We start from the raw sequence: 20549 nt of genomic DNA on the forward strand, positions 1-20549 counted from the left end.
GTTACAGGCTGGGTGTGGGGGCTCGTGTTACCCCAGGGGCTGCAGCTGTCCTTATCCTACAGCTTGTTCTGAACTTGGACCTGAGTTGAGCACGCTTGTGCTTCCAGGGTCTGCCTGGGCCCCCGTGGCTTTGCTCTGCAGACAGGCACTCGGGCTTCTCGTTGCAGAGTACTGACCCGGGGGCGCGCACCTCACCGGGCGCAGCACTCGGGCTCTGGAGCACGGGCTCGGTGGTTGTGGCACATGGACTTAATTGCCCCTCAGCATGTGAAATCTTCCCGGAGCAGGGAGCAGACCTGTGTCCCCTGCCTTGGCAGGTGGGTTCTTAACCGCTGGCCCACCGGGGAAGCCCTCAGCTGTTTGCTCGGATGCTTCCTCTGTGCTGTCAGTCCCCATGTGTGCGGCTCAGGCCTGGCCCGGCCCAGGCAGAGTCTGGATGTCCCAGTGCAGGATGAGGCCTGGACCCCGTGTGGCCTTGAAATCAGTGCCCCGACCTGCCCTGTCCTGGCCTCCCCTCCCCCAGGGCATAGCCTAGACAGCCCGAGCCTCCATCCGTCTCACAGGCAGTGCACTTTCCCTGTAGTTGGTAACCTGCTTGCCAGGTGCTCAGCCTTCTGTGTCCTTCACGTCCAGCCACAAGCTCCCTGTCTTTGTCTCATGGCCTTTCATCACTTTCAGGGGACCAGGGCTTCCACAGGAGCTGCCTCCCTCCCTCGCAGGTCCTCCTGTTTCCGGGTCTGGGATTCTGCCCTGATGCTGAAGGGACCCAGCTCTTGGAGTGTTTCTCCGAGGAGAAGGCTTTGGGACGGCCCTCTGCCACAGCTCCACACCTGGGTGGCCAGCACACAAGCTGGCAATTGGCCACATCTAGCCTTTAGATTGGAAGGCGTTTTCCCTCCACACTGAAGGTCTGGCCACAGACGCCTCGTCAGTTCCCTCCCTGGCCTGTGCGTGTCCCCATGGTCACCCGATAGCGTGGAGGGTGGCTGGAGCCGGCAGTCTGCACGCTTGCCTCACCCTCTTCGTCCTCCCGCGGGCTTCCTCAGTCTGCCCCCACGGGCCCTGCCTCTACACCATTCACCGTTGTCCTCCTGGTTATTTCTTTTTATTTCTTCTACTTTGGGGAGATTTCTTCAGCTTCTCCCATCTGTCTCTCTTTTTGCCATCATTTCTAGTTCCCAAGGTGCAACCACCACCTCCATCTAGTTCCAAACCATTCACCCCCCCAGAAAACCCAACAAGCTGCCTTAGCAGTCGCTCCCACCCCGCCTCCCCAGCGCCTGGCAGCCGCTGGCAGCCCCGGCCTCTTGGATCCGCCTGTTGTGGACACTGCGTATCAGTGGAGTTGCGTGCCGTGTGGCCTTCTGTGTCTGGCTCCTTCCACTCAGTGTTAGGTTTTCAAGGTTTCTCCACATCATAGCGTGTGGCAGAGCTTCATTCTTTTCTACGGCCAGGTTCTTGGTTCTTTTCTATAGTCTATTGTGTCTGAGTTTTTGCTTATTCATTTTTCTGCCAGTGGACATGTGAACTGTTTCCGCCTTTTCAGGATTGTGTACAGTGATGCCGTGAACATTTGTGTACGAGGACACAAATACAACTGACACAGATTTTCAGTTCTCTCAAATGAGTCCTGAGGAGTGTAATTGCTGGGCCATGTGGTAATCCTGTGTTTAACTTTCTAAAGAACTGCCAGACTCTCTTTCTCAGTGACTGCCCCATTTCACGTTCCCACCAGCAGTGCCCAATTCCATTTTTTCCACAGCTTCACCAACACTTGTTATATTTTCTTTTTCTTTTTTTTAATTCTAGCCAGTGTGAAGTGGTATTTTATAGTGGTATCGATTTGAGTTTCCCTGGATGAGCAGTGAATGATGTTGAGCATCTATTCGTGCAGTTATCGGCTATTTGTATATTTTCTTTGGAGAGCTGTGTATTTCAGATCTTTGTCTTTCTGAGGCTGTTAAGGCCGGTGTGTTTCTGGTGGATTTAACATTTTCATCCTCTTAGTCTCTCTTTCCTTTCTTTTTAAAAGTTAATTTATTTGTGGCTGTGCTGGGTCTTCGTTGCTGTGCGGGCTCTTCTCCAGTTGCGGCGGGGGGGCTGCTCTCCAGGTGCGGCTCTCAGGGTTCTCGCTGCGGTGGCCTCTCCTGTCGTGGGGCTCAGGCTTCGGTAGTTGTGGCATGCGGGCTCAGTAGTAGTGGCACAGGGGCTTGGTTGCTCTCTGTCCTGTCAAATGCATAGTCTTGTCTGCTTCAGGGCCTGACAGTTGTTGCCTGGAAGCCAGGGTGCCACCTCCACAGAACTTTGCTGTTGGCAGTCCAGCCTCCCTGGTAGCCCTGAGGCATCTCTGGGTCCCTCCACAGGCCCCTCTGTTTCCTTTCCTCTGGAGGCCATGCTTCTGTCCATCCTGTGTGGCCCGAGCAGCCTCCTGGCCCCCTGGGGAAGACCTGGGCTCCTTTACTCCCAAACATGCTGGGGGTTCCCTTTGCAGCTGGCCCCAGCAGGCCAGGTCCCAGAGCAGGGCTGCTGGGGAGCAGCCTGGAGGGCCCCTCCACTGAGGTCTCCGAGGCGCACACTGTGGCCTGCGGGCTCTGCAGCCAGGACTCAGTTTCCTTGGCTCCTCCAGGACAGTCACCACTTGTGCTTCTGCTTCCCACGTTAAGTAGCATTGCTGTCTTTTTTTTCCCCTTCTCTTTTATGCTTTTTTAGTGGGGACTTGAGAGAGAATGGATGTGAACACCTGATTCTCTGTCTTTGACTGAAAGTTCTGGATGCTTCCACAGTGCTGGACAGTAGACTTGCCCCACCCACTCTCAGAACCTTCCTTTGTCTCTCCTTGCATTTCAGGCCTCTGTGGGGAGGGCAGCCGCCGGAGTCTGGAGTGCAGCTGAGGCCGGGGAGGTGCTCTGCTGGCCACTGGTTGGAGCAGCGGACGTGGCCCCAGACCTCAGCTCAGCTTCCTGCAGGGCTTGGGGGGCCAGCTGGGTGCCTGGGCTCCCCTGAGACTCTCAGCCTCTAGGAGTTCAAGGGGCCAATCCCACCCAGCCAAGATGACTCTCAGGGCCTCCGTTTTTCTGTCAGGCGTCGGGGCGATTCTTCTCTCGTCCCTAGCTGCGCTGTTGAGCTGATTCCAGTGGTCTGCTGGCTGCTCCTGCCATCCCTGGAGGTCCTGGGGCCTGGCTCCCAGGAAGATGGGAGCTGAATCTGGGGGGGTCCTCCCACCTCAGAGCAGGGCATCTCAGCCCTCTTTTGCATTCTGTTTCTGCAGTGAGTGTTGTTATTGGGATGACAGTTGTTTATAAAAGTAAGGACCAAATGTTTTTTAAAAAAGGGCCAACACCCAATGTCTGTAGCTCCTGTGGGGACACAGCATGGACCCTGAGTGTCTGGTCAGTTTTGCACCAGGAGTCCTTGGTCTCCATGGTCATGAAGGTCGAGATGAGCATCTGGTCACCTGGCCCTTCGCTGGGCACAGAGCATCCAGTGTGGCCGGCCTTCTGGCGGTGAGGCTGAGGCCGTGGCCACGGGGCTGCTGCGGATGCACCCAGGGCTGGGTGTGCTCGACTGCTCTCTGCCTGCCGGGCGTGCCCATCACACCCAGCACTGCCCTGCTTCAGCGGGGAGCCAGGCCCTCCCCCAGACGCTGGGTGCAAAGTATCAGTGCAGAGGTGGTTGGGCCTGGGTGTGCCTCGCAGGGAGGGCATTGTTTCAGGACCCTCCAACCTGCCTTGCTTCTCCTCTGCAGGAAACTGTGCCAGCCACAGAGCACAGGTGGCCTCCCTGGGGACCTTGCTGCCAGCAGTCCTCCGGGCGAGCACGGAAGCTCAGCCTCGCCCCCTCAGGTAGGAGCGGCTGGCGGGGAGGGTGGGCGGGCTTCAGCAGAGGCGGTGGGCCTGACCTTGCTTCTCGGGGAGCCTGTTGGGCCTATCACTCAGGGCTGGCGAGTTTTCTTGAAGGTGTAAGCAGCTGACTGGGTGCTGGGGGTCCCAGGCCTGGAACCTGGATAGGTTCCTTGGGTTGCCTTTCGGGGTAGTGTGGCTGAGGGCGCGCGGGCCGCTGGCCACTCTGGCCACTGGAGCCTCTGATTCCCAGGGCTGCTTTAAAACTCAGTGTGTCCCCAGCAGGCTCTGCCGTGTTAGTAGGCAGGGAGGGCCTTGCTGTTGGGGGCTTGATCTTCAGCAGTGCGGTCCCTCACCGTTGTCGGAGCTGTTTGGTGACAGCTGTCTCTTCCCCCCACATGCTCTGACCAATGAGTCCCATGTCTCCATCCCCTGCTTGGCCAGCCGCTCTCCTCCCCGCTCTGCCTGCCCCTGGAGGCATCCGGCCTAGGTCCTGAAGCCTCCCAGGGCACCCCCGTGGCTGTGGCGTGGCGGGCAGGGCCTCATTTCACTCTGGCCCACACTGCCGCACCCTGGGCCCGGGCCGACTGGTCTGATCCTGGCTCCGTTCCTCTACTCTGGCCTTGCCTTCCAGACCTCAGTCTTCTCCTTTGTGAATGGGGATGAGGCCTGCACCATGTGACAGGGTTACCATGGGGATTCAAGGGCCCTTGGGGAGAACGGTCCTGGCCTGTGGGGCCTGCCCTGTGTCACTCAGACTGGGCTCCGTTGCTCTTACTGTCATCAAGGGGGGATGCTGAGCACAGTATTGTTTTAGATCAGTTCCCAGGGGTGGCCCTTATGGGCTGAAGCGGGTCCCCTAATGGCCCAGCCGCCCTTTCTCTGCCCTGCTGGCCCGCGGCCCCACCGGGTCCCTGGGCAGGCAGGCCCCGGAGCTCTGGGCCTCTCGGGCCTGCTGTGGTGTTCGCGCGCCCCCTTGTGGCCGGAGTGGCCCTGCCTGTGGGCGCTGGTCCCCTCAGGGCCTGCGGTGGGGCTCCTGGTCAGCTCAAGTTTGGCCTGTTGCTGCACAGCCTCTCCCTGGGGCACAGAGTGACTCCAGGCACAGGCTCACTCCTGAAATTCTCTCCTCTCCATCACAGAAACGGCCGCAGCCTCCTGATTTCATTGACCCTCTGGCCAACAAGAAACCCAGGATATCGCACTTCACCCAGAGAGCTCAGCCCACAGTCAACGGAAAGTTGAGCACGACCCTCGGCCGCGAGGGCCTGCTGCCCACCCCGGGCCCTCTGGCTGGTACGGACACCCACCTGCCCCTGCGACTGGAGCCGCCGCGGGCCCACGACCCCTTGGCCGACGTCAGCAACGACCTGGGCCACAGCGGCCGGGACTGTGAGCGTGGGGAAGTGGCCGCCCCAGCCCCTACTGAGCGCCTCAGCATGCCCCTGCTGACAGACTGTGCCCAGCCCAGCAGGCCCCACAGCGGCTCCTTGCACGGCAAATCCAAGAAGAAATCCAAGAAGCACAAAGACAAGGAGAGGGCAGCCGAGGACAGGCCCCGGGACCGGCCACTTAGCCAGACGCCGGGCCCCCCAGCCCCTCCAGTTGCCCCACCAGTCGCCCCGGGTAGGTGTCAGGAGGTTGAGGGGCAGAGGGCTCTGCAGAAGGGGGGTCAGTGGGGGCCTGAGCACTGGCCCTGTGCCTGCGCACCCTCACTCCACAGGATGCCGAGAGGGCTGCCTCCTGAGTCCCCACTTGGGCCCACCCTGCACATTAAGGCCCTCTGCGTCTTCGCACTGGCTCACGTGACTGCCCTGGCGGTGTTGTTCTTGAAGGCTCCTACAGTCAGGTGTGTGCCAGGCCAGCCCTGAGGGCCAGGGGCACGGAGCCTGATGGAGCTGAGGCTCACAGGAGGGGATATTTCACAGGGAGAGGAACAATTCCAGGGCCCGGTTCTGGCTGCAGGGAGACCCCAGACACAGCACACAGCAAGGGTCTGGGGCTCAGGGATGGCTGCGGGGGGCAGGACTTGGTGGGGAGGGGGTCCCTGGATCACTGTGTTCCTGCTGTGACCTGCAGAGCAAACCTTTGAGCCTGCAGAGAGAGGGTCTGAGAGGCAGGTCCAGGAGGAGGTGGGAGACTCGTCTACCGAACAGCAGTTGATAAGAGCCAGAGCAAGGCCTCGCCTGTAGGGAAGCTGGCACTCGGGAGACCCTCAGCGGGATGAGGGGTGTGAGGCTGTCGGGACTCTATGCTGACCAGGGAGACCTTCGAGGACCTGGGGCTTGTAGGGGCGGCGTCCTTACCCCCAGAGCCTCCCCACTCCCAGTTAGAGCCCCGGGCATCTGAGCTGAGCACCCCTTGTGGCTACTGGCAACCCCAGAATAACTCTGGAGGCTGCACATAGGGAAATGGTTTCTATAGGGTCTTGAGAATTACCATTTGAGAGACATAGGTTCAGGTGACCATGAGAGTTCTCAGGAAGAGCAAGAGTTGGGTTTATGAAGACTGAAAGCCTTTAGTTTGTTAAAGGTTTCTGGTGAGAACGGTTTAACTCTGACGCAAGTCAGACGAGTCAGAAAACATTTGTTTTAGGTTGGGGGCCCAGTAAGTTGACGGTGTCGCGTGGTTTGGGGGTGGGGGTCTGATAAGTCCATCAGCTGGCACGAGTTCTGGCAGACGGGGATCACAAGGTCAGATGCCATGCAGGCTGAGCCGTGCACAGGTCACACTTCCTTAATGGCTTCTTGATGCCATTTTTAGAGAGCTCTCTGAGCAGTACTGACTCCATTGTGATTTTCCTCTCACGTAATTTAACCTAATCAGCATGTCACAGCAACAGAGGTGCAGCCCTGGCGGTCCTGGGGGCCATTTCATCTGGTGTGGCTTTCAGATTGTTCCCTCAGGAGGATCCCCAGCAGGGGGCATTCCTGGACCAGAGGTGGAGCCCCTGCTCCTTCAGGCTTTTGAATGTGCCTCAGCTGTCCTCCAGAAAGGCCATGCCTGCTCCTCACTCTGCAGCTGGAGACCGGGTCCGGGGTCGGTCTGATGAAGACAGACCTTGCAGCTCCGTCAGTCTTCTGGGGCCCCTCGGCCCTGCCGCATGCTAGGCTTCCCGGAGGGGAAGGGAGCCTGGCTCTCTAAGCACAGGCCGTCTGACCCAGGTCCCACCCAGGGACACAGACCTGAGCAGCTGGGCTCAGGGAGCCCAGACAGCAGAAGTGAGGTTCCATGTGCTCTGGCAGGGTCTGGGGAAGTAGGACCATGGGGCCAGGCAGCAGACCAGGCCAGGAAGATGCTGCCCAGACCGGCCCCGCATGCAGGGCTCAGAAGGCGCTGGCTCCTGCCCAGTGTGTGTCAGCCACAGGCAGCTTGGCCCCAGGCCAGGGTGAGAAGGAGGTCTGGGATCAGGAAAGCCAGGAGAAGGGCCCCAAGGGGGAGGGGAAGGACAAGCGCGCACCAGAAGTTGGGATGGCACCGAGCGAACCCCCTAGACTGGCCTCTCTGGCAGCTCAGCTGATAGTGATAACTGGTGGGTGGGGGCCTGCCTTGCCTCCTGAGCCCCACCATACACAGCCTCCTGCTGTGGCTCCTTCCTGGGTGGGCGTCTGTGCAGGCTAGAGCTCCCTGCCCGCCTTTAGCAGCAGCCTTGTTCTCTGAAGTTTCCCCTGCCTCGCTGGCCAGGGTTCCAGGCCGGCACCCAAGTGCAGAAGCACCCTCACCCTTGTGTCCCGTGAGGTGGCCCACCCTTCTGCCTGCTGCTGTCCCCCTCGTCTGGCCCGTGGTCCCAGCCCTGCCCTATGACCCTGATGGGTGTGGCAGCCTCCTCCAGTCGGGCAGACTCCTCAGCCCAGCCCATCTGTGCCCCCCCCGCCCCACCCCACCCCTCCAAGGCCCCCCTCCACCACCTCCCTCCCCCTGTGCTGCGGGGCCACTCCTGGGTCCTAGACCCACCCTCGTGCCTGCCCCCAGCTTTCACTCAGACTGTGGACCCCACCTGTGGCCCAAGGGTACCTTCCTGGCCAGGCCACGTGCTGGGCAGGGGGGTGCTTCGGTTCATCCAGGCCAAACTCAGGCCTACTGACTCCTATGTGGGAACTGGGTCACCCTCTCTCATTGGCACCCAGACCTGGGTCCTGCAGGGTGACCCTACAGACATGTCCCTGCACCCACTGCCCTGGGAGGGGGCACACAAGTGGGAAGCAGCTGGGCTGGTCCAGGGATGGCCGAGTGCAGGCAGGGGTGGGGCCCACAGAGGGTTGGTTGCCACAGGCAGGACCCCAGTGGTGTCCTGCCAGGTCCATCTGATTCTCAGGCTCAAGGTGAAGCACCCCGGGATGCCTGACATGCCTGGGCTGTGGGAGGTGGGGTGTAGACTAAATCTGCGTGTGTGTGCCTATTGGGCTGCATCCCAGGGAGGCCACAGCCTTTTCAGAGACAACACCCAGATGGGGGTGTGGGTGGGCTCCATCCACTGGTGGGAATCTCCCCTTGCACTGGATGGAGTATAAAACCGCACGGGGGCTCGTCAAACCACTGATCCCCTGGAGGGCTGTTTTCTGCCGAGAGAGGCACCAAAATGGGTGCTCAGCAAATGCTTCAGAGTGATAACATCGGTTGTGTCTCGGGATTACAGAGGTCATCTGGAAGAAGTCCCCGGGGAAAAGGAGCAGACTGTAGCCCGGGCAGGCCTCGGGCACTGTCTCAGGACAGTCTCGGGTCACAGTCCCAGGGCTGACCCTCTGATCTCACAGTCCTGGGTCTGGTGGGAAGAATGGGAGGATGGGTGGGGTGGCGGGGTGGGGGTGGTCAGGCCAGAGACCAGAGCCTGCAGGGCCTGCAGCTCCATCCACAGGGAGAGGAGGGGGAAAACCCTGGCAGCCATCCGGCTTTGTCCTGTAGGGCCCGAGAATGGTATGCCCCTGGGACTCAACTGGCCAGGGGTCACCGGTTTTCATCTTCACGGCTTTTACATGGGGTTAGCAAAGGCTCTGGACAAGCTTCCCAGGCTTTAACCCTGCAGTGAACCCATACTTTTGGGTGCTTGCTGAAGACTGCGCCCACGATGCTGTCTCTGCACGGGTGTGCTCTGGGGACGCACACCGTGCTGGCTCACCACCTCTCCCACTGCGCAGGGGGCACTTCCAGCTCCAGGCAGCCCCCCACGGTGGCCAGATGGTGCTCGCCCTAACTCACGCCTCCTCTGCCCACCCTGGCTCCCTCTGCGTGGCTTCCCCCCTGAGGCCTTCAGACAGTAGGGCATCAACCTTCTGTAGATCTCATCACAGATACACAAGGTACGGACTCAGGAGGCACGCTTTCTCTTTTAGGTTTAAACGGGACCTGCAGCAGCTCAAGTGTCCCCACGTCGACCTCGGAGACGCCCGACTACTTGCTGTGAGTACTTCCCTTGCCAGCTGCTCCCCACCCCCACCCCTGCAGGTTAGCAGAGGCAGCATGGACCCCATGGCTGTGTGTGTGTATTCCTGTCTGTGTGCACACGCGTGTGCTGACTTGACTCCGTGGCTGTGTGTGTATTCCTGACGGCCAGTCTGCTCGGAGTTAGGGCTGCTTCCTGGTTGGGGCTGGCCACTTGGCTGTGGACACTTCCAGGCTCTCTGCTGCAGCCCCCTAAGCCCCTCTGGCCCTTCTTTCCCATCTCCCCAGAAAATACGCCACCATCTCCTCCTCGGAGCAGCGCCAGAGCTACAAAAATGACTTCAATGCTGAGTACAGCGAGTACCGAGGCCTGCACGCCCGCATCGAGCGGGTCACGCGGCGCTTCACGCAGCTCGACGCCCAGCTCCGGCAGCTCTCGCAGGGCTCTGAGGAGTACGAGGTAGTGCCCTGCCTGGCTCCTGCGTCCTCAGACGCGTCCCCTCCTGTTCTGGGCGGGGGCGCTGCCCACTCCGAGTGAGTCAGGCCTGTTAAGGGAGCTCTGCCGTCTCAACCATGAGGCTGGGCAAGACCAGCGCTGTAGGTGGGAGGTGACCGTGGGGCCGGGGGTGGCCTCAGCAGTGGAGACAGCCAGGAAACCAGGGGCTGGGGTGCGTGCGTCCCCCCCGACCCCCGAGCACCTGGGGCTTCTCTGCAGCCCACTATTGTGTCACCAGAGAACTCTCAGCGCTGCCTCCCAGCAGGAGGGGCGGGCCCTGGCCACACCGCACCGCCCGTCAGAGCTGTCACAGCCTCCGTGGGAGGGGGAGGGGATGGAGGGTCCCTGGGGCCCCAACCCCTTCCCCCACCTGGGGCACTTGCGTTTCCCCAGCCATCCCGAGTGGGACCTCACCACAGGGTGCTTGGTCCCTGCAGGGGGCCTTGGGATGCCAGCCTCCCCCTTGCAAGAGACCCCTTTTGGAGCTGGTTACCTGATGACAGGGCCAGCCCTGATGAACTGTGGTGCTGGGCTCTGTCTCCCTGGTGGAGGTCAGGTTGATTTCCCGAGGAGACGGCTTGTGATTGGAGGCACAGTGGGGGTTCTGAGGGTCTAGGACAGGCAAGCACCCCCTGGACTCCCCCATCCTCCCGTCTCCTTGCAACCCCCGCAGGTGGTCAGGGGGCCTCTGTGCTTGGCCTCGACCTGGGCACCAGCCAGCTGGGTGCAAGGGAAGGCGCCTCCCAGCTGCCCCTGCCTCTCCCCGGCCGCTGTGTAGCCTCCTGCGTGTCCCCGAGTCGTCCCCTCTGGCCCAGCCCCTGCTCTGTACACCCTCAGGCACCATGCCACAGCCGCAGCCATTGTCCCCAAGCATGCAGTGACCTGGCAGGCCACCGTGACTAAGGAGAAGGGGTCACTCCGTTGGGGTATCCTGCAGATAATGTATTGTTGACTTTTTCTTTTGTTTTTCATCCAGACTACTCGTGGGCAGATCCTTCAGGAATATCGAAAAATCAAAAAGGTGAGCCTCCATCCCCTTGTGGTGTTAGGGCGGGGTGGGATCAGGTCAGTAGCGCTGCAGTCTAGAGGAGGCAGGGTGCGCGGGCGGGCCTCCCTGGGTTGGTCTCTGGTCCTCAGAGTAGCTCCTCCCCTGATAGCTGAGGAGCTTAAGTCTGTTCTGGGCACTTGGGTGCCCCCTCCCCTGAGCACCCCACACACTCTCCCACTATGGGTGAGCACAGCCCCAGGCCCTCTGCAGCTCCCTCAAAGGTCTGGGGGAGGAAGCACAGTTCCCCACCCCATCCTGGCCCCGCTGAGTCCTTCAGCGCTCGAGTCAGGGAGGAGCCGCGGTCTCGGCTCCGGCCGCCCCCAGCTCGGGCTCCCTGACCGTCTCCTGGGATGTGGTGCCACTGCAGCAGCTCTCATTCCCTAGGGCCAAGTGTGCCGGGGCTGGTTCCCGCCGGCCGTGTCCCAGCCCAGCACGGAAGCTGCGTGACCACCTCCTCTCAGCCTCTCACCCTAGCCGCGACCCTGTTTCCCAGGGTGGAGCCTAGGGGCAGCTCAGGGGTCCCTGTCAGGGCTTGAGGGCTCTGGCCTGTGAGTGGGGGCCAGGGGCAGCCAGGTGGGGCGGCTTGGGTTGGTGTTGGGCTCTCCACCCTGGCCCTGTGGGTGAGGCTCACCCCAGCCGCTCTCTCATAGACCAACACCAACTACAGCCAGGAGAAGCACCGCTGCGAGTACCTGCACAGCAAGCTGGCCCACATCAAGAGGCTCATCGCCGAGTACGACCAGCGACAGCTTCAGGCATGGCCTTAGCCCCAGGCCATGGGGCAGGAGGTCCCACTCGACCAGCCAGGCCAGCTCACCTCACCGGGCTGACTGTTCTGGATGGTGGGGGAGCTGGGGGCAAGGGGGAGCTAAAGACAAGAAAACAGATTTATTTAACACAATAAACATGAGGAAGAATACAGTCATCTGAGCCAGCAACACCGGCTTTCAGGGGAGCCCACGCAGGCCTGGCCGCCCACAGGTCACACAAACCCAGGTAGAGTGTCCAGCTCCCCCCAGGCCCCCCACACCTCCTGTGCAGGCCCCCTGCCTAGGACGGGCTCCCCAAGAAGCCCCCCTCCTCGCCAGCCACCCCACGGGGGACTTCAACTTTTTGTCAGAGAAAGACTCCCAAGGCCAGCCTGCCTGCTTGCCTTTTCTAGTTTTATACAAAGACAGGCTACTGCTGACGAGACTCGAGTCTATTTTTGTACGAAAGAAAAAGCATCTTTTTTCTACACCTGTGCCTCCCCTCCTTGGACACCCAGGGTCTAGACGCTGCCCTGGGTCCTTTCTGCAGTATTACAGATGCTCCGGAAGCCTGGCCTTGCCTCTGCGAGCTCGGAGGAGAGAACCGGTGGGGGGCGCCGGGGGCCCCTCTCCTGCACTGGTCTGCCTCGCACACGGCCTCTGCCTGGCTCTGAGTGGGGCGGGCCGGGCAGTGCAAGCCCTGCAGCTCTATTTGGGAAACCCCAGCTGGCCCGGGAGCAGCTGCGGGGAGCACCGGGCCGCCTTGCTATTCCAGGCCCTCAGCTGTCGGGGTCGCGGGAGCCTCTGTGCTTTAGCCCGCGCTCTGCAGCACCGGCGTCGGGTTTTCTCTCTCTTCTCCATTCTCTCCTGCTGCTGCTCCTCACTTTGTACTGCTGAGGCCAAGTGGCCTCCGTGTTCTTGACCTCGCTCCGCCCCTCAGCCCCATGTATGGGTTCTGGGGTCGTCTTTGCAGAGCCACCACGGGGTTTGCACTCAGGGAGGGGCTGGGGGTCGAGGGAGCCAGGGAGCCCCCGGAGAGTGAGCTCAGAAAAGGTGCCTGATCCCCCCTCTCTGGGGGTGCTGGCCCAAGGACACCCCAATTGCTGCTTAGTCACTGTGCCTAGTCTAATGTCCCTGAAAGCGTCAGGGGGCATGTATATGTTTGTGTGTGTGTGTGTGTGGGGCCCCGCCAGGGCGTGCTGGGGTCTAAAGCGCGTGTTCACGTTAATTCAGAGCCACGTTCAGCGAAGCCACGATGGGGGAAGGCCGTGGGGCTGGTTGCAACCCCCAGCCCAGGGGTCACTGTCGGGGGCGGGGGCAGGGGTTGCTGCCAGGATCCTAGTGAGGCAGGGAGAGTGGAAATGCTCGCATAGTCATGTCTATTTTTCTAAGCTGTGGGGGTGTCTCCTAATGGCTTCCCAAAGAGCAGTCATGCCTGCAGTGCCCCCACCCCACCCCAACGTCTCCGTGGGACCCCTGGGGTGCCCGGAGCACTGAGGAAGCTGATCCTTTATGTTTCAGTAGCTGTCGTTTTGTTTTTCATTTGGGGTGGAGGAAGACAGGCTGAGCAGACCCTGGGGCCCTGAGTTCTGTGGACAGCCATCATGCACTCAGCCTGGACTCGCACACTCGGATGGCGCGGGATCGCTCAACGGGCCCCACCCCGGAGGGCCCACCTGCCCTCTGCCCTGGGGTCCAGTTCGAGGGACTCTCAGTTGAATTTCCTCTTCCTCCTCACTGTTTTTTGTTGTTGTTTATTTTCTCCTTTTAAGGAATTATGAAGCTAAGAGGAGTTTTGTGCTTGGGGCGGGGTTGATGGACAGAAGCTCTAGCTGATTAAATATGGTCTAACTTATTGATACTGTTTTTTTTTCTTTTAATATTGTACTGTGGAGAAAAACTATTTTGAGCCATGGAGTTGGTGTTTACAAGAACTTTTCACTTTTGCCAAAATGTTACAATTGAAAGACGTCTGCATCTTCAGTTCCTAATATTTTCTTAAAAGAAATAGTGTCCTTTTTGTACACTAAAGAGGTGAATGCTGATTTTTTTTCAACCTACAATAAATTCACTGAACTGAATCTGTGAGCCCAAGCTGGGAGTACATATGTCATTCCCCAGGGGTCGGGGGGACTGGTTCCGTCTTGGGGTGGGCTGGGGTCAGGAGGCCACCTGGCCACGGGGCAACCGTGGTGGTGGGGGGGCATGGGCTGAGCATGGAGAAAGCTTTCTGGGCAGCCTGCCACAGCCGCTGCCCAGGAATGAGGTTGGCAGGTGGAGGGCGGACCTGAGGCAGCAGGCCCTGCAGGTGCCAGAGCAGACCAGCCAGCCTGCTCACGGTGAGGACTGACAGACGGGAGGCGGAGGCACTGGGGAGCCGTGGTCAGCACAGGAGCAGAGCGCCGCCCCTGTGGAGTGCACAGAGTGGGCTGAGCCGGGCAGGGGGACCCCAGGGCTCCCACAGGTGGAGCCGTGTGCAGCACGGGGAGTATTTTATTTGGGCTGAGGAGCTTTGGCTGATGGAAACGGCAGTGAGTAACGGCACTGTTTGATGATTCCTCCCGGACGCACACTGGGGTGGGGGTGGGGTTCCCCTTGCCCCCCAGTGGGGACAGGGGTACCGAACCTGAGGCCTAGTGGAGCCCCATAGGCGCAGGACACCAGCCGGAAAGCCATCCTTGCCCTGGGTTACAGGTGAGGAGCAGAAGGCAGGGGGCAGTTTCTACCCTCCAAGGACACAGTGGAGGGGAATGTTTATTTTAGGAAGGAAAAACAAAGAATAAGACCAGGATTAAAGGGGTCCAGGGGTCAGGGACTGTGGGCCTTAGCCTCCCTGGTGGCCCTGCTGGCCAGTGGCCTTGGCCTGAGTTCTGAGGCGGCCCAGGAATCTGAGGGGCGCGGGAGGGGAGGTCAGGCAGGCCCTGTGGGGCAGAGTGTACCCTGCTCCCTAGGCAGCCTGGCCACGCTGTTCTAGTGGATAAATCTCTGTCCCCACACCCCTGCCTTCTTCAGCCTCGTCTCGCCTCAGGCTCGCCTTGCCCACCCGCCTCCCCCAGCCTTCCACCGGCCTCCCTCACAGCCCTGTGGCCACAGGCAGTTCCCTGACCATCCTTCCTGAGCCCAAGACACCTTGAGTCCAGGTCTCCAGGGGACTTCCCGCCTTCACAACCCACACCATGGCCACAGGGCTGAGGGGTGCCCAGCAGTCCCTGCCACTTTCTGGACAACATCTGCCAGCGCCTGGATCCGTCAGTGCCTCCCGTGCACCGGGCTCTGGCCGGGTGCTGGCACTCAGCAGTGATGGCGGCGGTTCTGCCCTTGCCCTTGGAAGCCTGCGGTCTGGTGGGATTGGGGATCCCTGGTCATTCAGTACTCACCTGCAGGCAGCACACTCACCCCGTGTCACACCCCCAGCTGGTCCCTACTAGGAGGAGTAGTTAGTATGAGTAGTACTAGTAGTAGCCGGAACTACTCCAACACGGCCCCTCCAGGGAGCCTGCCTGGACCTGCTCAGCCCACACCCCTCCTGCCAGCACCTCCCACAGGCTGCCCTGTGAATGCTGGGCTTCCCCAGGGCTGGGTCTTTTTACACAGTCCTGTGGTATGTATGACATGTGGCCTGGAGGGCTCCAGCTCCTGCAGATTCTCCAATACCAACTAGGGGTCGAACAGTTCCGTTCCCAGGTTATGGGGCTCAGGTCCCCACTTCAGACAGCAGCCTCAAGTCCTTGGCCACCCATACTTCTGAACAACCGGCCATAAATCGGGTTCCCTCCCACCCGTTCAGAGGTTTGCCAGAATGGCTCACAGAGCTAAGCAAACACTCAGCAGCTGAATGGAGGAGAGCAGGGTTTGGGGAAAGGTACAGGGCTGCCACGACTTCTCCAGGTGTCACCCTCCCAGCATCTCCATGTTTTCACCTGCACCCTATTGTTGAGGAGCTTTTACAGAAGTTCCATGATTGAATAAGTCACTGGCCATTGATATTTTTTTTTTTCTTCTAATTTCAGGCCACACTGCTGGGCATGTGGGACCTTAGTTTCCTGACCAGGGATCGAACCCCAGCCCCCTGCAGTGGAAGTGCAGAGTCTTAACTACTGGACTGTCAGGGAAGCCCCTGGCAATTAATGATCAAACTCAATCTCCAAGCCAGAAAGCAGGACAAAACCCAAATATTTATTATACTAAATGCCCTGTCCGCAGCCCTGAGGGTCTGCCTTGGTCCCCAAACTGCCTCCCTCCCCCTCGCATCCAGCCCTTTTTCATTTGCCCGTGAAACCAGTCCCCCAGGTTTTTGTCTAGGCAGCTCTTCATATCTTTCTTTGATAAGATGTCTTCATGATCTCAAGACTGTCCAGCAGCCACCTCTTCCAGGCAGCCTGCCCTGTCCACCGCTGCCTCTCAGGTCCCTCTGGTTAGGAGTGCGCCCCTCACTGCTCTTTACTTATTCTTGGCTGTGCTGGGACCTCATTGTGGTGCTCAGGCTTTCTCTAGTTGTGGCGAGCCAGGGCTTCTCATTGCAGTGGGGCTCTGAAGCGCAGGCTCCGTAGTTGAGGTGCACAGGCTTAGTTGTATTGTGGCATGTAGAATCTTCCTGGACCAGAGATCCAACCCATGTCCCCTGCATTGGCAGGCAGATTCTTAACCCTTGGGCCACCAGAGAAGTCCCCCCAGTTCACTTCTGACTCCCCCACAACTGGAGCCCCTTGAGGGCAAAGTCTGGACTAGTTTTAGAGCCCCCATTCCCCAAGGCCAGACTCTGACCATGTTTCCTGCAAACGTTCCCAACTATCCACCTTTTGGGTCAGTTCCAGGGGTGGAAACTTTCCAGCCGGAGGAGGCCGCTTGTTTTGGAAAGTTCCTGGGGGAGCCGCCCCCGCCCGCCTGCCGGGTTCCCACGCTCCTTTATCACTGGGCGCTTAGAGGGGCTCAGAGCTGTGCAGGCCTAGCTCCTCCCAGCTGGCCGCCTCTGCCCTGCCCATCGCCTTCCCTCGCTTCCCCACGGAGCAGTCTCTCCCCCCGCCCCCACCCCAGGCCTGCCCTTGATAGGCTTGCTAGCCTTCCTGCTACAGGTGGGGGCACCAAGAACTCACAGCCCCCCCTTACCCCCTCACCTTAGTGGAGAGTGACCGCTGCTCAAGAAGGGGGAAGAGGAGGGAGCCTGAGCTGGAGGAGTGTCACGCTTTGAAATCCGATTCCTCGCTTAGTCTTCTGCCTCAGTTTCCCTTGCCTTAGTTTCTCTAGAGACTCCTCCTCCTCCAACCCACCAAATAATGAGTTTCCCAGCCTAACTCAAACTACTGCCTCTGCCTCCTGGCTGGGGCTTGGCGCTCCCTTAGAGCTTTAAAGTCCTCTTTTGTACAGTGGGGATAGGCGGCCGGGGGTCCTAAGTGACTCACGCGGGCCGAGTTAGGGCCGGGGGCCTGGGGCCCAGGTTATTTGCCCGGCCGGCCAAGAACCAGACAGCGGCGGAGGCTCGGGACCAAAAGGCCTCGAACCCGAGCCCAAGGTCGGTGCGCGCCCTCCCCCCGCCGCGAGCGCCCCTCCTCCCGCGCGCGGGCGGAGCGAGGGGCGGAGAGGGGGTGGAGCCGCGGCTCTTTTCTCTGGAGTTCGCGCGCCCGGAGCCCTAGCCGTCTGCCGCTGCCCCAGCCGACGCTGCATCGGTGAGTGCCGCCCCGGGAGGGGTGCAGGCTCCCTGGGGACCGAAGTCGGCTTGGCCCGGCCAGTTCTTAGGACCCCGCTGACCTCCTGCCAACCCCGCGCTCCCAGACTATCGCGATGGAGGCCGCAACTGAGTTCGTGGTCGAGAGCCCCGACGTTGTCTACAGCCCCGAGACCATCGAGGCGCAGTACGAGTACCGGACGACGAGCGTCCGCCGCGAGGGCGGCGTCCTCAAGGTAGGCGAGGGCCCGTCCGGCGGGCCACAGGGCTGGGGGAGTCAGGGAGCGGGGAGGGAGCGGGAACTGCCCAACGTCTGCGACCCCCGGCCCAGTAGTAGCGAGCGGGGAGGGGCCTGTGGCTCCCGGCTTACCCCGCTGCCCGCCCCCAGGTGCACCCCACGTCCACGCGCTTCACTTTCCGGACCGCCCGGCAGGTGCCCCGGCTCGGGGTCATGCTCGTCGGCTGGGGCGGCAACAACGGCTCCACACTGACCGCTGCCGTGCTGGCTAACCGACTGCGCTTGTCCTGGCCCACGCGCACGGGCCGCAAGGTGGGGGGTCGGGTGGGGCTCGGTCGGAGAGAGGGCTTCGCTGGAATCCCTGCGGCGGGGGAGGGGCTCCAACGGAGGAGTGGGCCCATAGGGGGCGGGGTTTCTGGCTGCGGGCGGACTCCAGGCGGGGCTTCCACGGGGGGCGGGGATTCCTCAGGGGTCTTTCGGGGGCGGAGCCTAAGGTGTGGGAGGGCTTCAGGGTGGGACCTCCCGAACGGAGCGGCTTCCGCCTAGGCTTGGAGCTCCGAGGGGAGGTGCCCAAAGGCAGGGCGGAGCTTTCGGGTGCCGGGCGGGGCCCTGGCCGGCTCGAGGCCCTCCCCACGCCACGCCCACCTTTCACTCAGCTCCCACTGCCGCCCCCCAGGAGGCCAACTACTACGGCTCACTGACGCAGGCAGGCACTGTTAGCCTGGGCCTGGACGCCGAGGGCAAGGAAGTGTTCGTGCCCTTCAGTTCACTGCTGCCCATGGTGGCGCCCGACGACCTCGTGTTCGACGGTGGGCGGAGCCCTGGGCCGGGGGTGGGGCGGGAGGCGGGGCCGAAGCTTGGGGCCGGGCCGAGCTTGAGGGTACCCCCCAGGCTGGGACATATCTTCGCTGAACCTGGCGGAGGCGATGCGGCGTGCACAGGTACTGGACTGGGGACTGCAGGAGCAACTCTGGCCGCACATGGAGGCCATGCGCCCGCGGCCCTCCGTCTACATCCCGGAGTTCATCGCAGCTAACCAGAGTGCACGCGCCGACAACGTCATCCCGGGCACGCGCGCGCAGCAGGTGCAGCCCCGCCCCGTGCCACTTGTCCTTCCCAGCCACTTGTCCTCCCCACCCCCCGCACCTGCTCTCCCTCTTTTGTCCTCCTGCTCCCATCCCGAGGGTCCAGCGCACTTGGGAAACTGAGTAGCCCAGGCCTCCACAGGTCGGAGGAGCCTGTACAACCTCCCCTTACCTTCCCCATCCCCAGCTGGAGCAGATCCGTAGGGACATCCGCGACTTTCGGTCCACCGCCGGCCTGGACAAAGTCATCGTGCTGTGGACAGCGAACACGGAGCGCTTCTGCGAAGTGATTCCAGGCCTCAATGACACTGCTGAGAACCTGCTGCGCACCATCCAGGTGGGTGCGCCCAGGGGCGGAGTGGGATCAGGGCCAGCCCCCAAGGACTCCTCTGTGCTGACTGGCCCCCTCTGCCTGCAGCTGGGCCTGGAAGTGTCGCCCTCCACACTCTTTGCCGTGGCCAGCATCTTGGAGGGCTGTGCCTTCCTCAATGGGTCCCCACAGAACACGCTGGTACCCGGTGCCCTCGAGCTCGCGTGGCAGCGCCGCGTTTTTGTGGGTGGAGACGACTTCAAGTCGGGCCAGACCAAGGTCAAATCTGTGCTCGTGGACTTCCTTATCGGCTCTGGCCTCAAGGTGTGTGGGCCTGGGGGACTGCTCAGCTCAGGAGGGGAGGCCTGGACCCCCGAGGGCTGGGCTTGTGTGCTGCGAGGCCTGCAGCTACCGCGGGTCCCCTTGTCCCCCCAGACCATGTCCATCGTGAGCTACAACCACCTGGGCAACAACGACGGGCAGAACTTGTCAGCGCCCCCACAGTTCCGCTCCAAGGAGGTGTCCAAGAGCAGCGTGGTGGACGACATGGTGCACAGCAACCCGGTGCTCTACTCGCCGGGCGAACAGCCCGACCACTGCGTGCGTGGGGCGCGGGAGTGGGGGCAGGGGCCGGGGCGAGGGCGCTCCCAACCGAGGGCCCCGTGTGACCTTGTGCCGCCCCCCAGGTGGTCATCAAGTACGTGCCATACGTGGGCGACAGCAAGCGTGCCCTGGATGAGTACACATCGGAGCTGATGCTGGGTGGTACCAACACGTTGGTGCTGCACAACACGTGCGAGGTGTGGGGCGCGAGGGGGCAGGAGCAGCGGGGCGGCCGCCAGCCCGGCCCACCTCCTGACCCGCTGGCCCCCTAGGACTCGCTCCTGGCCGCACCCATCATGCTGGACCTGGCCCTGCTGACTGAACTGTGTCAGCGAGTGAGCTTCTGCACCGACGTCGACCCGGACCCGCAGAGCTTCCATCCGGTGCTGTCACTGCTCGGCTTCCTCTTCAAGGCGCCACTTGCACCGCCCGGCAGCCCCGTAGTCAATGCGCTCTTCCGCCAGCGTAGCTGCATCGAGAATATCCTCAGGTGTGCCCCAGCCTTGGGGGTTCCCATCCACGGCCCGGATGTCCGCTGGCTGGGCTGTGCACAGGGCCTAGGGACTGCACGGCAGTCTCCGGGTCTGGCCCCGCTGAGCCCTGATCATCCCCCAGGGCCTGCGTGGGGCTCCCGCCGCAGAACCACATGCTTCTGGAGCACAAGATGGAACGCCCTGGCCTCAAGAGAGTTGGGCCCTTGGCCACCACCTCTCCGGTGCTTTGCAAGAAAGGATCTGCGCCGACCGCACCCAATGGCTGTACTGGTGATGCCAATGGGCACTCACAGGCTGAGGCACCCCAGATGCCCACCACCTAAGGCCATGGCCTTAGGAGTTATGGCTCCCCCATAGCTCCTGCCCCCATTGCTTCCCAGGACCCGACCCTTCGAGGCCCCCTGAAGACAATAAAGCAAGTACCACTATGAGCCACATCTGTATTCTTGGCGCCTGCAACCCTAAACCGGCCCAACTCCAGCCCCGTCTCCATTTTTTATCAGTAGACTCCTACCTCCCCTTCCCAACTGTTGTCCCTACCCTCCCTTCTAGAACCGCCCCCCCACCCCCACCCCGCCCCGTGGGAGGAGGGGAGAGGAGCAGGCGGCTTTGCCTAACCACAACACTTGAAGGCTGGGCTTATAAGTAG

At 61.4% G+C, this 20549-nt stretch overlaps 2 protein-coding genes and 1 long non-coding RNA gene across 5 annotated transcripts in view; 2 read left to right on the forward strand and 1 right to left on the reverse strand.

Moving 5' to 3' along the window:
- Positions 1-13589, forward strand: part of ELL (elongation factor for RNA polymerase II) — a 79468-nt gene extending 65879 nt beyond the window's left edge. For all 3 annotated transcript variants that reach the window (XM_086408362.1, XM_086408364.1, XM_086408363.1), the window contains exons 7-12: positions 3746-3842; positions 4979-5462; positions 9167-9233; positions 9504-9675; positions 10688-10732; positions 11410-13589. In XM_086408362.1, coding sequence (XP_086264488.1) covers positions 3746-3842; positions 4979-5462; positions 9167-9233; positions 9504-9675; positions 10688-10732; positions 11410-11526 — 982 coding nt within the window. In that variant the 3' untranslated portion in view covers positions 11527-13589. The remainder of the gene's footprint in view (positions 1-3745; positions 3843-4978; positions 5463-9166; positions 9234-9503; positions 9676-10687; positions 10733-11409) is intronic.
- Positions 13590-15664: 2075 nt separating this feature from the next.
- LOC147368088 (uncharacterized) lies at positions 15665-16984 on the reverse strand. The gene is made up of 2 exons (XR_015166465.1): positions 16623-16984; positions 15665-16129 (listed from the first exon to the last, which is right to left on the reverse strand). It is a non-coding gene; the product is annotated as an uncharacterized LOC147368088 (long non-coding RNA).
- Positions 16985-17100: 116 nt separating this feature from the next.
- Positions 17101-20331, forward strand: ISYNA1 (inositol-3-phosphate synthase 1). Its single transcript, XM_086408365.1, has 11 exons — positions 17101-17171; positions 17278-17406; positions 17559-17720; positions 18085-18217; positions 18300-18493; positions 18681-18830; positions 18912-19127; positions 19239-19403; positions 19490-19603; positions 19679-19896; positions 20022-20331. Exons 2-11 carry the CDS (start codon positions 17287-17289, stop codon positions 20221-20223), a joined length of 1674 nt encoding a protein of 557 aa, XP_086264491.1. The 5' UTR covers positions 17101-17171; positions 17278-17286; the 3' UTR covers positions 20224-20331.
- Positions 20332-20549: the final 218 nt, after the last annotated feature.

Source organism: Bos grunniens, chromosome 7 (genome assembly GCF_055505025.1).
Source record: "Bos grunniens cultivar Pamir isolate PY7600 chromosome 7, Bosgru_T2T1.0, whole genome shotgun sequence".
Classification (NCBI taxonomy): Eukaryota; Metazoa; Chordata; class Mammalia; order Artiodactyla; family Bovidae; genus Bos; species Bos grunniens.